The sequence below is a fragment of the Ptychodera flava genome, chromosome 18 (assembly GCF_041260155.1).
Source record: "Ptychodera flava strain L36383 chromosome 18, AS_Pfla_20210202, whole genome shotgun sequence".
NCBI classification, from domain to species: Eukaryota; Metazoa; Hemichordata; class Enteropneusta; family Ptychoderidae; genus Ptychodera; species Ptychodera flava.
Window position 1 is genome coordinate 15,948,765 of NC_091945.1, and position 16,257 is coordinate 15,965,021.

General features: G+C 36.8%; 1 protein-coding gene across 24 annotated transcripts in view; it reads right to left on the reverse strand.

Moving 5' to 3' along the window:
- LOC139116979 (transcription factor 12-like) overlaps positions 1 to 16,257 on the reverse strand; it is a 146,672-nt gene that overhangs the window by 46,675 nt on the left and 83,740 nt on the right. For all 24 annotated transcript variants that reach the window (XM_070679754.1, XM_070679737.1, XM_070679743.1 and 21 more), the window contains 2 exons: positions 12,821 to 12,971; positions 7,307 to 7,344 (listed from right to left, as the gene is read on the reverse strand). In XM_070679754.1, the coding sequence (XP_070535855.1) occupies positions 7,307 to 7,344; positions 12,821 to 12,971 (189 nt within the window). The remainder of the gene's footprint in view (positions 1 to 7,306; positions 7,345 to 12,820; positions 12,972 to 16,257) is intronic.

The following is a 16,257-nucleotide window of genomic DNA, read 5'->3' on the forward strand; positions in this document are numbered from 1 at the left end:
TTGCGCATAGATCTTTTGACATCTACTTTAAGGAAATTTGCCAGTGCTATGAGGTTGTCTTTTCTGAGGGAATTAAATGTGTCCTGATCAAGGTCATCCATAAATTCGTCTGGCTTAAATTCCGCCATGATTAAATTTCGCTGAGTTCACAGTATATAGTAGTTTTGAAAAGGCTGTCAAAATGTTGTCAAACGGCTCAAAATATTCGTATCCCGGACAAGCCCCCAATTTTGTTACGTGCAGAGAAAACGAACAAAAGGGTGAACTCAGCAGTTAACGTTTAAACAAAATTTATTACGAAAATAAAACTAATTGCTAAGTCAGGGATAGAGTACAAGCTTTAAAAGTGTACAGACTACTTATCTCAGCTGGGACGGCAAAGCTCCAGTCTCAGAGTTGTAACAGTCAGTTGGATGAATGAACAGTCCTTTGGCTTGCAGGCTTGAAGCTGCACAAAGTCCACAGTATAAATCCAGCGTTGGCAGTGAAGGTCTTGAAAAGTCTTGAGAATGACTACTGCTGGAGTTTAGTAACACACAAGAGACACGATCCCAAAAGTCTGACTGGAAGCTGTGCACGTCCCTTTTATAAAGGCATATAAGAACAATCTAGAACTTTTATTGACATGCTAATTACTGTTCTAAAATTATCTCCCTTACACAACTAATCAACTTTCCAGAACATTCCAAACATGACTAATTGAATTCAAGGTTGTGAGGTCATCAAGGGCAGTGACCTTGGGATGTTCTAGACTAATTGAACTCAGGTCATGATGAGTGTGGGGGAAATGACCTACATAAAAAAAGATTTTCTGTCACGGTAAAAATTCACCACCGCAATATTTCAATCAATTTGATAGGGGACTTTTTATTTGGAATAGTTACTTAAAGCTGTCAGCTAACTTCACAGAGAGAGCACCTCTACGTGTCAAAATGACCTAAATACTTCCTACCATGATAAAAGAGAATTACTTTTCTCCACAGAGAACTGAGAATCATTCCGAGTGGAAATAACATATCATTAATGAATTTTGGGATCAACCCTTGCTCTGAAAAATTTATTTTAAATGGCAAAGTTGGAAAAGTAGAGTATGGACGGGACAAAAATCAACAGTTTTTCATCTGGCACCATCAAGATCCATGGGAGAGAGAGGGTTTCTGTAGGAGCCTGATGATCCTTCATATGTTTGCACCTCTTTGACACCATAGTTCAGCGTGACCATACTGTCTTTACTAGTAAATAGGATGGGTGGATTTACATATGGGGAATAGGAGGGAACCGGGTTTAGCATGTTGGTAGCAGTACAATATAGTTAATGAGCAAGCGCAGTACCCAAAAGAATCTATTAAGGGTTAAATATTGAGATCAAATTTTCTGAGATGCATGTAGCATTGATCGCAGCGTGTGATCATCAGACAGGGGGCCGACGAGTTAAACTCCATTTACATTCGTTGAAGGTTTGGGGTTTCATTGAACTAGGACATAAAACACTGGGATCCTAAACAACAATTTGATAGATGTCCAAGGGCACTTCAGATGTACCAATGGACAGCTTTAAAAAAAGTCGCTCAAACAGGGTGAAGGGAAGTCTACAGCTCACAGATCATCTCTTATAATTCCTAGGTCAAGTTGAGGCTGATCAACGTTGTCTTTGATAGTCGGCAAACCAAGTTACCCTGGAGCAATTTACTCCACTGCATAGTTTTGGTTTTCACCCTGTTTATAACAGACCACTCTAGAGCTATGCAGTCTTCCAATATACGAGGCACTTCAGATCATTAAATCACGGTCCCTTTCACAATGGGTGTCTCATCTCAACTTGTATGAATTCATCAATTTTTGACAGACAATACACTGGACAAAAACTGACTGGGATAAATGAAAGCGGTTTACATACAGGTTTCAATGCACTCTGACATGACATGCATAGTTTTAAAATCTCACAAAACTAATAATTTTGAGATTTGGATTACGGCCATTGTTTATCAGCCATCAACAAAGAAGAACCGAGTCGGTGTGAATAATTGGCTCTCAGCTATTTGGGCTGTACTAAACATGCATCAAATTAGAAAAACTCACAGTCAAACGTCCAATATCCTTGACGACGGAATGTTCAAGAATTCATATCGTACCCAGTGTATTCTATCAGCAAGGCAAATATTCTGCATTTCAACTTCCTTCAAGCAAAGAGTAGGAATCTATTCTAATTGCACAAAATGGCGAAAAAATTCATCAAGAGATAGAGATCGTTTACCTTTCAAAATCATCAAGTTCTTGCATGGGATTTTTGCTCCTTACTTTCAACAGGACATATGCTGAAAAGTTCTGGCATGTCATCAATGCCTGCTATAGAACTTGACTAACATTTGCCTGGAATTCGTATGCTCATAGAATTAACAAAAATTAATTTGTCCTTTATAACCGCAACCCAAACATCGTTAAAACTAATTTCTGTGAATCAGTGCTCGTAAAAACATCCGTTCATTCCAAGAAAAGTATGTCTCCTACCACTGATCTGGCATGGCCTGTTTGAATAATATTAACTACCATCTCAACAGAAGAATCATACAAAAAACATCATACAAAACTCTTTTTTTTTTAATTGAACATTTCTTTGTATTTTTTTACAACTTAATCTGAAAATTATAAATCCGTTGGAATAAAAATAGTATATCCACTGCTTTTAGGAAAGAATATCATATTTGTATGACCAGCTCATAATTGTGGCCAGCTGTTGCCATGTGAAAAATGATAAGCTAACAAAACTTCAATGGTGAGCTTTTCACGCTGTACTCGGGCCTTGCTGAACATTTTTAATCATGAAAACAGTCTCAATAATTCACACATTAATTAGATTCGCACATTTAATAAAACAAAGAGTAATTTCCTTTTTTTCACATTGAAGTCAAGAGTGTTCTTACAGACATTTCTGATGAATCTGATTGGCTATAAAAGATTTGTGATTGACAGTTTCTGCATAACAAATTCTGAAAATAGAGTTCAAGAAGCAAATCAGAGGTACGATTCAAAATTAGTGAAAATGGCTTTGCTAACTGGGAATTAATTACAAAACTATATACAAATCAATGTCCTCACCACAAAACAAACCTGACATATACAACTTAAACAGAAATTTCTTGCCAAAATTATTGTCAATCTTGTCAAGGCACTGGCAAAAGAATTCTATGAAAACTTGGTGGTCAGTAAATGAAATTTCTATAAACTTTCAGATTTCTGGTGGCCTTTTTAGGAATCAAAACTACTTTTTAACTTAATAGTGTTCGTATAGGTTGGTAAACTTGTGTGATTAATATGAGGGTTCCTTTATTCTTTTACTAGGTTTCCCTGACATTTCATTGCCATAAAACCATTGGACAGCCGAAACCTATTGGTGAAACTGCTGATTACAACTGTAAACATAATAATACAACATGTAGTAAGCTACACTGACAGAAATTCCCACAATTTTTCTCTTTTTTTTGCACCTGTGTTTATTGCTGCAGCACGTGCTCGGATCTTTTGAACATGTGATTTTTACAGCTTCAATTGGAACATCAGTGGTTACAAAGTACCAATCTCACCACGCCGGTATTGCTGGTTTCATTTCTGAAAATCCTATCCAAAAAATTTCCAACAATTTTTTTTTGCATATTAATGAACCCGATATGTAAACCTTCCATTGTCAAAGATATTGGACACAGGTCAAACCGTATCCATGAAAACAATAAAGGTAACATCTTTGATTCCCTGGTTTCTCTTTTGAAATCAACCTTTGCCGTAACAAGCGATGGTGTTGTGGAGGATATGGGTGAGAGGGTCATATTGCTCTTCAACACATTAATGGAAATCAGTGGCCAAGAAATAAACTCTGCGTATCTTATGTAAAGTTGAAGTACTACACTTTAAATTTGAATTGTATGACTTTTTCAAGCGTTAAAACCATCTTAATTTCAGTTGATAGTAAGTTTTTAATCTCGGGCTAAAAGGAGGTTTTCATATCGTTCACATGCACACAAAATCCGTGATCTTCAAAACCATCCATGTCAACCATGCAAAAAAAATCAAAATCAAAGGAGGCATGCATCAGAAAAATACTTGTCATCTCATCTCTGTCATATAGATGTACATAGATTTCCCCATCTGGTTCTCACAGCAAAATTGAGTCATACATATGACAACGATGGTACAGCACTTTGAAGGTGTACCTATGGGATCACGTCCCTGCTTCAACCTCTGACACAACACAAAGAACTTTTTCAAACATTCGCCGTACGAGACTGTCATGTCTCCTTTGTAAATGCCAAGCCGGCCTTTAATCTACCGACTCTGAATGTATTCTGTGCGGTGGCTAATGACAACTTCCTATTTTTGTATTTTTTCAAACAAAATGGATGAAACTTGACTCATCTCATTGTGGCCCTCAGCTTTGGCTCCTCCCACCCTGGCAACAGGTGGTGATGCCCATTTATCCCATGATTGACAGATTAAGTGTTGCCTATTTTAACTACTGTAAGTCCCCTGTTGCAGATACTCTTTTCATTTTTCAAAATAAAATTGCGAAAACAAATGATTAAATGCTGCACATAGATACACCATTCTCTCTCCAGCACAGTCAAACCAATTTTTTTTTCCCTCATTCCCCTGAGCTGACAAAATTCTTGAAACAGATTGATCAAATTTCCTGAGATGGCACATCATCTTTGCCATCACGCTCAGTGAGGATATTTGCTTTGGAAATGTGTCAGTTGAACCAAAAAAATTACAGCGTGCTCTTTGAAAGATCTGAATTTAGCTGGGATCAAAAATTTGAACCGTTGTCTTGTGGTTATGACTTCAAACAATCTAACTGAGATGAAAAAGAGCACGTGGCAAGCTTTTAAAACAAATCGCTGATCTGTCTGCTGCTTTCTGGGACACCAGGAAAACAGCACCACTCACACCAATCGTCATCATCTTCCTTGTCTTTGATCGAGCCGACTCGGGTGGAAAATGACTATTTTGTAATCCCTGTTCTGTCTCCATTCCATATGTTTGTCCGCTAATTGCCCACGGAGCTGATACCTTTTTGATGGGAAATTAATCCACTTTCAAAAGCAAGAGGGTAATATCCCTCAAGTTTCAGGCTGGATATAAAATTGTGCTAGCCTTAACTGCTTTGAAAAAAAAAATCGGCTGGTTGAAAAATGGCACAAAACATTGGGTTCAAAGATTAGAGGTTTTTCAATACCAAATTTGTGGGTAATATTCCAATATTCAGAAAACTGTCATCGTATTCTGTTACAGTATCAGGAAACGTTTAATTTTCAGCAATTTTACTCATTTATATAGCTCCAAGGGATTTACTTTGTAGCACAAACACTTTTATCACTTTATTTTATTGCAGCCAGCCTCTTACAATTCAGCTTACCAGTGTAAAAACAAAGCTTCCTTAATTAATTTCCTAATCAATCACATCTCATTAACAGGCGTCAAAGATCCAATTTACATATCTTTTATTTGTCTATCAGTTCTAAAAATCGTTGACGCAGCTTCTTTAAGGGGCATGTCCCTCTCAAAGAGGATAGGGTTCATTATCTAGCTGAAAGACTGGCAGTAAAAACGAAACAACACTGTCTGTGGTGTCACTGACTTGTAGAGACAGCTTTCATGTATTTGAAAAGACTGGCCACAAGAGGCAATGAAATTCGCACAGACACTGGACATGTAAATCTATGCTGTCATCGCTGACATCACCAAAAGATCTCCGTCATCAACAAACCCTTCACTTTTTGATCACGGTTCTCGGTGTCTCTTTTCCGGCGTGTGTATACAACATTCTGTGACACTTAATCAGCTGGGGTTGTCGCTTCAGTGGTCACACACTGAATGTTTTGATACAACTGTTATTTTGCGTGGGGAGCTGAAAGGCCCTATAAATATGTCAGATTGTACGAAAACTGAGCTGGCCATTGAATTCTACAACTGATCTTGCTGTTGATGTTGTTGTCTAAAACCGGTATGTTGCTCTATTTTACTTTGGGAGACACATTCAATTGTGATGAGATGACGGTTAATTCTTTGCTTTTTAACCAAATGGAATTTCACTTACAGTCTGTGTTTTACTAATGCCATCTCCAGAAATATGACAAATTAAAATTCAGTCAATTGATTAACAGTGAAGTAACGCAAAACTGTGTTTTGATCTTAAAAAAAATAAAGTCCATATTTAAATCATTTATGGACACTGAATAAGAGGATTTCCCATCAAAGCATGTGGAACTTGTGGAAGATATGATCTTCAAGTTTGTTCAATTTAAGTATAGTTGCAATTAAATTTTGTCTGGTAAATAGCAATCGTAATCTCCCACAAGAATAAGAATTAATAAATTGTTTCTTCATACTTTTCAGAGTATGAACAAGTGAAAACCCCTCCTCAATATCTGCAATCATCATGTCAAATTTGATATTCCTATAAATTTTTTTAGTTAATCTCTGATCGATGTTTGAGTTATATCTATTGAAAATAGCTCTGCTGGAACTTTGTTTTACAAAATAAAAGGCATTTTTTCCATCTTTAACATGTGTCAAGGACAAAAAATATGTTGAAGAAAGAGTACATTATCAAAGTTTAAATTGACCAACTCCCGATAGCCAAGACTATAAATCATTTATGTCATGAGTTGACCTGCCTCACATTTCCTGCGCAAGGAAGAAATGTGAACTCTAACCCTTTGACCTTCGACCTTTATCTTAAGATCTTCGTCTTAGTTTACAATATGCACAACCACTGCATTTTATAGTTTCCTGCCCAGCCACTTGAAAATTTGGATAATTTTCTCTCTTTGTCAAGAAATTTTATGAGTTCTAAACAAAAGACATGGCTATGAGCCTGAATGGACCATCCTTTTTCCATGAAAATCTGTATCCCATCGTTTAAAATCAAAAGGTTTTCAGGAGGACGGGCTGAAGTCTGTGTTTCTATGAGTCTCCATTGACATCAGATTGTATATCTCTCTATTTATATGCACACCCATGTATGAATGTATGCTTAACTTCCTGCCAATCTACGTGCATGCCTGTGCACTACGTCTTTTGAATTCTGATGTCCCTTTCAGCGATCTCAATGACAGAGAAACACGGGAGACTGTTTCCCCTACACGCACTTCACACAATAATGAACATTTATTCGTAGTTTTCCATTCACATTTTCATACACTGAAAACCATCAACACTTCACTCAGACCAAAGACTAACATTCCTCAGAGACTTTGAAACAAAAATCAAAATCACATCCCAGCTCTTCGGTAAAAAAAAATTCTTTACTTACAGCACTTAGACCTCTCGATCTCTTCGCTGATGGACCTCCTGAAATGAAGAAAAGGGAAAAAAAAATTTTTTCAGTAAAACTTTTTTGACTTTACTCTCCATATTAAGAATTAAAATTCACTATCTCCTTCACGAGTGCAATGCAAAGATTGATGGAGATACCAGCTGGGTTCTTTGCATGAATGGCTGTCAAATGCAGAAGATACGGATGGCAGCAGGTGTATGCTGGGATACATATGCCGGACCAGGTGATGGCGACACCTGTGCTGTCCATATCAACTCCCAACAACACCGCTCTCTCTATCAATTACACAACACTATGGAATCATAAAATGTTAACACTGTCTTTTCCGTCTGTTAATATAAATTTTTGCACAAGTTTTGAATAAAACGATATTTTCTGAGCAATAATAGATCATTTAATTAATCATTAAAATTACTTCAAACAATCATTAAAATTATTTCAATGATTTATATTGACTTGCTTTGACAAAGCTACCCTTGTATACTGATTTTAAGCCATTGTACACAGCTATCTTCAAGTAACTTGACCTTTTTTATTAAATCATTGAAATATGTGGTTTCCTTTAAAATAACAAAGAGAAGACTCAAAATACAGTGCAAGTTCATTTGCCTGTATTGATTTCCAGGTATACCTACATTCCTGCACATTCTACAGCAGATTTAATATTTGGAAAACGACTGAAGTTTTTCACTGCTTCAAGCAAAGCATACAAGAACACTCAAAAGTCGAGCATCACCAATAGGTTGGTCTAAATCAAGAAAACTACAAAATTTGACATTTGCTGCATCCAACACACTTTTCTTATCACTGACTTTATTGCTAGCAATAATTAACTGAAAGACTAGCACATAAGACTTTTCAGGAATTTTTGTAAGAGATATTCACACAATTTAAACCCAAGGCCATCATTATTTTGTGCATTATGCCAACGAAAAAACATGAATATTAATTTAAATGCTGTGAGGATAATGAAGGTATACGAAGGATAATGAGACAAAAGCACTATAGATAAACAAGTTTCCCATTTAAGTCATAAAAATTTTCAAATTCTATCTCGTGTACCTGTCAAGCCTTCACATCTGTCAATAATGTCCAAATTATGAATAATCAAAGTCTGAAAATTTCAAGCAACAACTCGTCATCATTCTTTTTGCTTCTGCCCTGATGTCTATCTGTCTGTCTATCTGTCAGTCTATCTGTCAGTCGATCTACCTGTCTGTCTCTCTCAGTCTCTATGAAGACTACCAGTTAGCTAGCTCGCTCTCTCTCTCTCTCTCTCTCTCTCTCTCTCTCTCTCTCTCTCTCTCTCTCTCTCTCTCTCTCTCTCTCTCTCTCTCTCCACACACACATACACTCACTCACACACACACCAGCCTCTGTGAGGACTAGTCATTTTCTCAGCTGACTGATTCTGGAGTTATATGCCTTCCAAAAAAATGTTTCTTTTGAGTTGGATTATGGCCAACTGCAGGCAAAGTCTGTCACGGCAATTGTGGGTACCTGATACCTTTGTGAAACCAAAGATGAATTTATGAATTCCTCATGCAGAAAGCTTTCCTCTGGGCAATCCTACACTGTTAGCCCCGCTTCTCAATGCGCTAACAAGCACAATCTCCCCAACTTAATTAGGGTTCTCTCTGAATAGATGATGCTGATTGGAACGGTTGTGAAAAAGATACTGCGTGGCAAAGTGGGGGGAAATTGTCTGACTGCTTCGTCGGAAACGGCGATGCTAACATCCACAAAAGGAGCAGCAAGCAATCACGGCGGTGCTGGGTTTCAAAGTCAGACCAAAATGTTTTCATCTGATCTTTACCTGTCATTCTTAATATTACAGTCACTTCCACCTACCTTTTGTGCCAGAATGAAACCAAATCTTTTTTTTTGAAGCGACACAAAAGAAGTGATGTTCCCTCCGTCAGAATTCCTTATCATATGACAATGGATAATATGTAACTCTATATACCTTCCACTCAAAATCCTACAATATTATTTTTCTGGATTAAAAACGGAAATTTCTCAGTTTTTAAGCCATAAATGATTACCCACAGAGGAAAAGGCAACAATGTTTCGTGTATATTTTGTGTGTGTGTGTGTGAAAAGTGAATATTCTCAAACGAAATACGATTGGTTCTAGGTTTTTCTGGTGAAATGTCAGAGAGAATGTCACTACAAATGACAGAGGCCTATCATCACGTCGGAAAAATGTCAGTGAAACAAGGAAATGTGCTGACAGTGTGTAGCTTGATTCAGCGAGAGTATTTGAAAACGAATCTGAGGCCTAAAAATTCATGTTGACAGCAACGTGAATCGGATGCTGATAAGGTGTCCACGACAATGTGGGTCTCTTCCCAATCGTCAGCTTATGATGGAGGAGAGGAGGTGACGAAGAGAACTGTGCATGTGGTCACGCATTGATGTCGACAGTTGAAGTGCCTAATTTTCCACAGCTGATCAGAAACATGTCATGCACATGGAATCAACTCTATCCTTGTTGACTGGAAATGACACCAAACACTTGACACTAATATCAATTTACTTTATTTACAACCATGACTTAACTTTTAATTTGTACCCAATCTATTCAAGAGTCAGATTTGGTGGACTGTATGCCTACATCTGAGATGCAGTTTTCACCTTGACATTTTAGGGGAACTATGAAAGCTGGATTGATTGAAAGAAATTCTAAGGTATTTCTGAGATGATTTTGAAGAATAGGAAAATTGCCAATGACCACGAATATGCCAGAAAAGGAAAAAAAATATTAAAAGCCTGCACTTTTTGCAAATGATGAAAAACAAAGTTATATTCTAAACTGATAGTATTAATAGTGATTAATGAATGCAAATTTCTTTCAATTCTTTCATGATAAACTTCTTTAACTAAACTGCGTAAAATACGACATCAACATCTGCTAATAGGGGAGATGAGATTTTGGCTGTAATTAGTTTTACGATTGCTTCTTTTCATCAGTGGCTTTGAGAGATGGCCAACAAAAGAGCTTCACCACAAAATAATCTTTTATTTGCTGAAAATCTGACACAGCCGCCATTTCTCATCTCATCTCCCCCAGTTTGAGCTTAATATATGAAGCCAGTTACTGCGACAGTTATGGCTATAATCTGCGTCGTTTCCTATCCATGTAAATATCATCGACTGTTAAATCACCCACATATTCTCAATATCACTCCCACTCATGATGACACCCTTGATGTGAATTTCATCATTCTCGCAAATGAGCCAGGAAAGTCAGTCTCTAAACATCCGTCGTGCCTTCTCTTCTAGTAGCTATAAAAGTTTTTTTCCTTCCATGAATATGGCGGCACACAGACCAAAGCAAACAGATTACGGAGACTTTCAAAATTTGCTTTTCGAATGCACCACACCTGATGAAACCGAGCAGATACAATTACGTGATGTATTATAATCTTAATATGAGCAACTAGTTTCCAATATCTGCAGCTTGTGGCCTGATGACAATTTGCTAGGGATAAAGGTTTTTCAATTTGACTCCATCAAGGTACGCCATAACTTCATGCGAAAGATGCTACAGGTTTGAAAACTTGGTGACATGTGAGATATCGCGAACGATAACGGGCAGCAGCACATCTTGAACACTTGAAGCAGTTTTCAAGCCAAAAAAAAAAAAACACTGACCCATTGAAGACAACATGGTCACTCTTCATTTTGTATTTCTGGTCAGAAAAAAGAACAAAATTACCTTGGTTACCTAAATTTTCCTCTGCTTTATCAGATATATGTAACATGATCTTGCTGTATGAAACAGTATATACCGTCTTCATTGGAGGGAAAAAATGATCAGAGGGAATCAATACTTTTGTCTCCCAGCTCAGTACACAGGGGACCTTCAGAACACTACATGTTACCATACCACTGTTTCAAAGTCTGAAGTTTACAATTTCTGCAGTGTCTTCAAGGCAGCAACTCTATACTTTCGATTTGCCAGCCATTTCTTCCAATAAAAAAATAATCACGGCTCATTTTCAAAAATTGAAAAGCAACCGAAAATGTCACCGATGTGTATTCTGCCGTGTTCCCTTGAGAGATTGCTGGATTTGATCTCATCTCCGCCAATTAATCATATTCAATAATTTAGTTATCAATTTAAAGTTAACAGCTCTGAACCACAAAGATCACTTTCTAATCTCTGGGAGATGCGACACATTCGTTTCATTACTTCATCATCTCAGCTTAAACTTGAAACACGACATCTCAATCAGATATATTAATCTCCTTCTTTCTACTCTGCAAAGCTTAACAGGCTTGCAATAAACCATATATCGCCATGGATACTGTCAGACTCAGGCATAAGACCATAAAGACTCAGTTAGGACTTTAACTCATTCCTTGCCGCTTTTGGTTTTTTCCCCCCCAACTTTCACTGATGAATTTTGATTTGTTTGTAGCAGGTGTTCATACATGGTTACAAAAATAGGTGTGATCCTTAAAACCTTGTGTACACATACGCACTGGTACATACGGGCACAACCACACCATACACCTACTACAGTAACTATAGAAGCACACATGGATACACACACACTGACACACCTAAAAACACACACATACTACTAGATACCACTCTGTCACTGATCCTAACTTACTTACTATGTTGTGAAAAAACTTATTTACTCATTGTGTACATATTTTCACTTTGATTAAAAGTTAAAATGAGAAACATCAAATTGTTGAAAAAGTCAGCCTGACTTAAATAAAAGCGTATTTAGTTCATAATCAATTAAATGGTTGAAAATGTTTTGTGAGAACATTTCCACATACTCCATGCGCACTGACGATGTGAAAAAATACACACCCACTTATGAGACATTTCTAGAGAATTCAAAGGTGAAAACCCTTGACATCTTTACAGTATATGGATTAAGCACTGGATTCAATTAGAAAGGACAACCTTCTACGCATCTACCCACAACTTCACAAACAAATGATTGTTACTTTGTGACCAAACGTTGAGAGTTTGACATTTTCAATCAAAAAGATCTCATCACATTTTGTACCCTCAATATCACGAATATCGATTTGTTCTAGTACCATACACAAAGGAATGGTTCAATACTAGGCCTGAGGGCACAAATTCTGTGTTCCATATTTTGGAGGTTTTCGTCTTTTGGGGGTTTTCATGTTTCAGGTGGTGGCACATTTTATCAATGAAGCAGCAAAAGAAATTTGAATTCAACTCGACTTTCGTCAGAGAAGAATAAATTCAGATGACACGTCGGAAAGTATGTCTCTCATTCAAAAAAACATAATTATTATTTCTTCCCACAGTTCTTATTTTTGTTGTTCAATGATGAAAATAATCAAACTCCAACTGACTCCACATTCTCACATACAGAAATTTAGACAATTTGAACAGAATTGACACCAAAGTGTTTTTCTTGGGAAGAAAACTGAACAGGCCGTGTGGTTGTGATTGTGGAAGTTTGACTGCTTTAGTCCAGATATACGTACCTGGTAATCTTGAAGATTCAGGCACTATGGGACGTCGGGCATTAGCACTGTTATAGCCACCATACGGGTAAGGTGAACCTCTTTTATTGTGGGGCGATAATGAGTTCGGACTTGACAATGGCATTTCACTGCCTAGAGACGACATACCAGGCTGTAAAGGAAGAAAAATTAACAATCAAAATCGAATCATCAAACATTTAAAAACATCATCTTCACTTTGGCGATAATGAATGCTTATCTACTATCTAGTTTGTTTTATCTTGTTTTATCCCATCAGCAAGAGTGAATGAAGTTAAATAATCTAAATTGTATTATACATAAAAGATAGGCCAACTTTTGATCTGTTCTGATAACAAAATTTACTGCACTTAATAAGACAAACAGTTTGACAGGTAATAATGTGAATGGTTCAAAATGCACACTAAATGGACAGCAGATACATCTCTTGATCAAATTTTAATTCTATATTTTCTTCTTCATCCTAAAAAAGGTCAAATACTAGGTATTAATGTTGCAAAACACAATGCATTGCACGAAATATGCAATGTTATTGATGATCAATAAATTCTACACCCAATAATACTTTGCAACCAACAGCGGCATGGGACAATACCCACAATATACACGCTGTTTTGTCCAGTCCACAAACATTGAACATTTTTATGTTTGAAGAATAATAGGAAAATATAGTCCATGAACAGAACACAGATATTGGAATACACATCAAAAGCTACAACATATGCGACTTTGAAATGCACTCCTCTTTACTAAATAATCACTCAACCTTTTGGGAAAGTGCTGTACATTTTTGCACAACCCAGTTGTCTCTAGTATCAGGGTTTGATCTTCAAATAAAAACGGTGTGATAGGCTTAACATTGTATTGGCGTACAAATTACTACCATCTTGTATCTAAATTTGACCAGAAAAGTTTGGAAAATACTGGAAGCGACGAACAAAAAATAAAAACTCTTTACTTATTCTCTCGACAGCACTTTTGTTTTTTGAACACAACAGTCTCACCGTGGTACAGGAAAATTATTTTTTCTTACATGATGAAATCATCCCTGCACAACAAAAAATGCTATTATCTTACAAACAGGAATTATGTATAATTCATTGGTGCAATTTGCCATTAAAGAATTATATTTACATGAGCAGCAAGAATAAATGGATTATTCCCTCTTTTATACATCAATCAAAGCGTAGATATAGCCATAAATTTTTCTGACAAACAACGGGATGAATACGCTATTTTGCTTCATTAATTTTACTTTTAAATCGCTACACCTGCAACAAGAATCAGGAAAATCTTTTTCTCAGAATCAAATCACCTCATGTTTTCAGGCTACTTATGTTTTGCCATGCAGAAACAACAAATATAACCGCAGAAGACGGTTTTGTAGTCCGCTGGTGATATGAGAAGAATGCTTAGAACCACAGCAAACAAGCCAGGTTGAACAACTCACAGAGATATTTCGGCAGCTGCAAATCACAATTTTTTTTTTCACGGTGAGCAGCTACTTTTTTTAGATGAGGTACACCTGTTGGTCTACATGTACTTATATCATTCACACATCAAATTTTTTGTTTACCAATTCAATTTTAAGCTGTTCACCCCCAATACCCTGTGAATGGGTCCATAATCAACATTGATACCAAAGGGTCCGGGCTAAACCATGTTGTTGGAAAGGTGAACTTGATCGAAGCCAAATTGTTTGTACTCCAATCCCAAAGATAGTATAATTTTTCTTTGACTGGATATTCAAGATTTTACAGTGTGTGTAAATGCATTGAGTCGGCAATTGGCAAAGTTGCTGAATGTCAACTGATGGCACAGCAGATGGACAAAACAATATATTCAAATTGTAGCTGATTCACAGCTGATCACAGACAAGAACCAAGCAAAACCAACCAATCACTGTACCCAATATTGAGAATTACGATTTCACACTGAATGAACTTTACTGAAAATGAAGTTTTACCACATTTTTCTGGCAAACTACAGTTTCATCATCACAGCTTCAGACAAATCCCAGGTATCTAAAACAATCACAAATCTGTGATCTGTCAATATGTACTAAACAGCTTTGATTTCAAGATATGATTAAAATCAACACAAAAAGGCCAGGCCATAAATAAACATCTAAAACAATTGCCCCAAATAATTTTTTTTCACAAATTATTTTATATTCCTTGATGCATTATAGTTTCCTATAACAACATAGAGCTCAAAATGTGACGTTATCTTGCTACTAGAGGCTCCGTCATGGAGCATTAGAAAATTGCCGGAGTAAGATTTTTACATCAACAACTTACAAGCATGTCTCTATTGAATATTTTGCAAATAAATTACAATTTTTTGGAAAAAAAAAAACTTTAGCTGCAGCAGGCATTGAAATAAAATACATGATTAAAATTTCACACCAGATTTGTGACACAGTCCTCAAAATAAACCAAGGACCTCCACTCAACCAAGATATGTCAGGTAGAGACAAATATGGCACCTAAAGAGGAACATGTACTTAATATTTCTTTGTCACAGTGTAAATATTAATAAATGTTATAAATCAGTTGAAGGACACACTTTTGTGGGATCTGCATGATCAAAAAAACTCAACAAACTGGATACTTTGTGAAGATTTGCCGAGTACCGAAGAAAATTCAAACCGCCACCTCAAATCTTTCCTCCACTGAAAAAGAAACTAACTTGACTGATAAAATTTCAAAGGTGCCTTTCGGAGGTCCCCCTACTCCTAACCGATCTCCACAAACAGAAACAAACCAGAAAACACTATACACATCCATGAAATATTAGCCCCAACCATAAATAAACAGTGGTAACAACACGCTTTTCGGCATTCGGCAACATTCCTCTGGTAAAGGATTTCAGTGTTATGCTACCTACACTGACAGTCAAGATGAAAGAGGCCGCTCCGACAGAAACACAAGTGATTTAGAACTCCACAATGATCTTCCGACGACATATCAACTGTGTCTTTTTTTTTTTCTTGGAGAGTTGAAAACAAGAAACTGACTGTTCTGTATTTTGACATTTTACGGTATATGCATGACACTGTAAACAAATCGTGAAGGAGTTTATCCCAGTTCAATGGTTACCGACAACTTCTTGTAATCTGTTTATGACGATTGTTGAGAGCCGGAAATGCTTTTAAAAAGCCCATGGGTCGTTCGATGAAACTATTAAACTTTTAAGTGCCTGTACGCCCCAACAATGTAGCAGTAATTCGCAGTGGTAACGGACTGCTTACTTTTGATTTAGATGATCTGAATCAATCACTCTGTGGCATAAACATGAACTTCCTTACGACTCAGTTTCAAGAACAGCATTATTCTGCTGGTGTTTATAGTTTTTTGATGTTGGTTTTTAGATAGAAAGACACAACAGGGGGTGTGGGGTGGGGGGGTGTTGTTGTC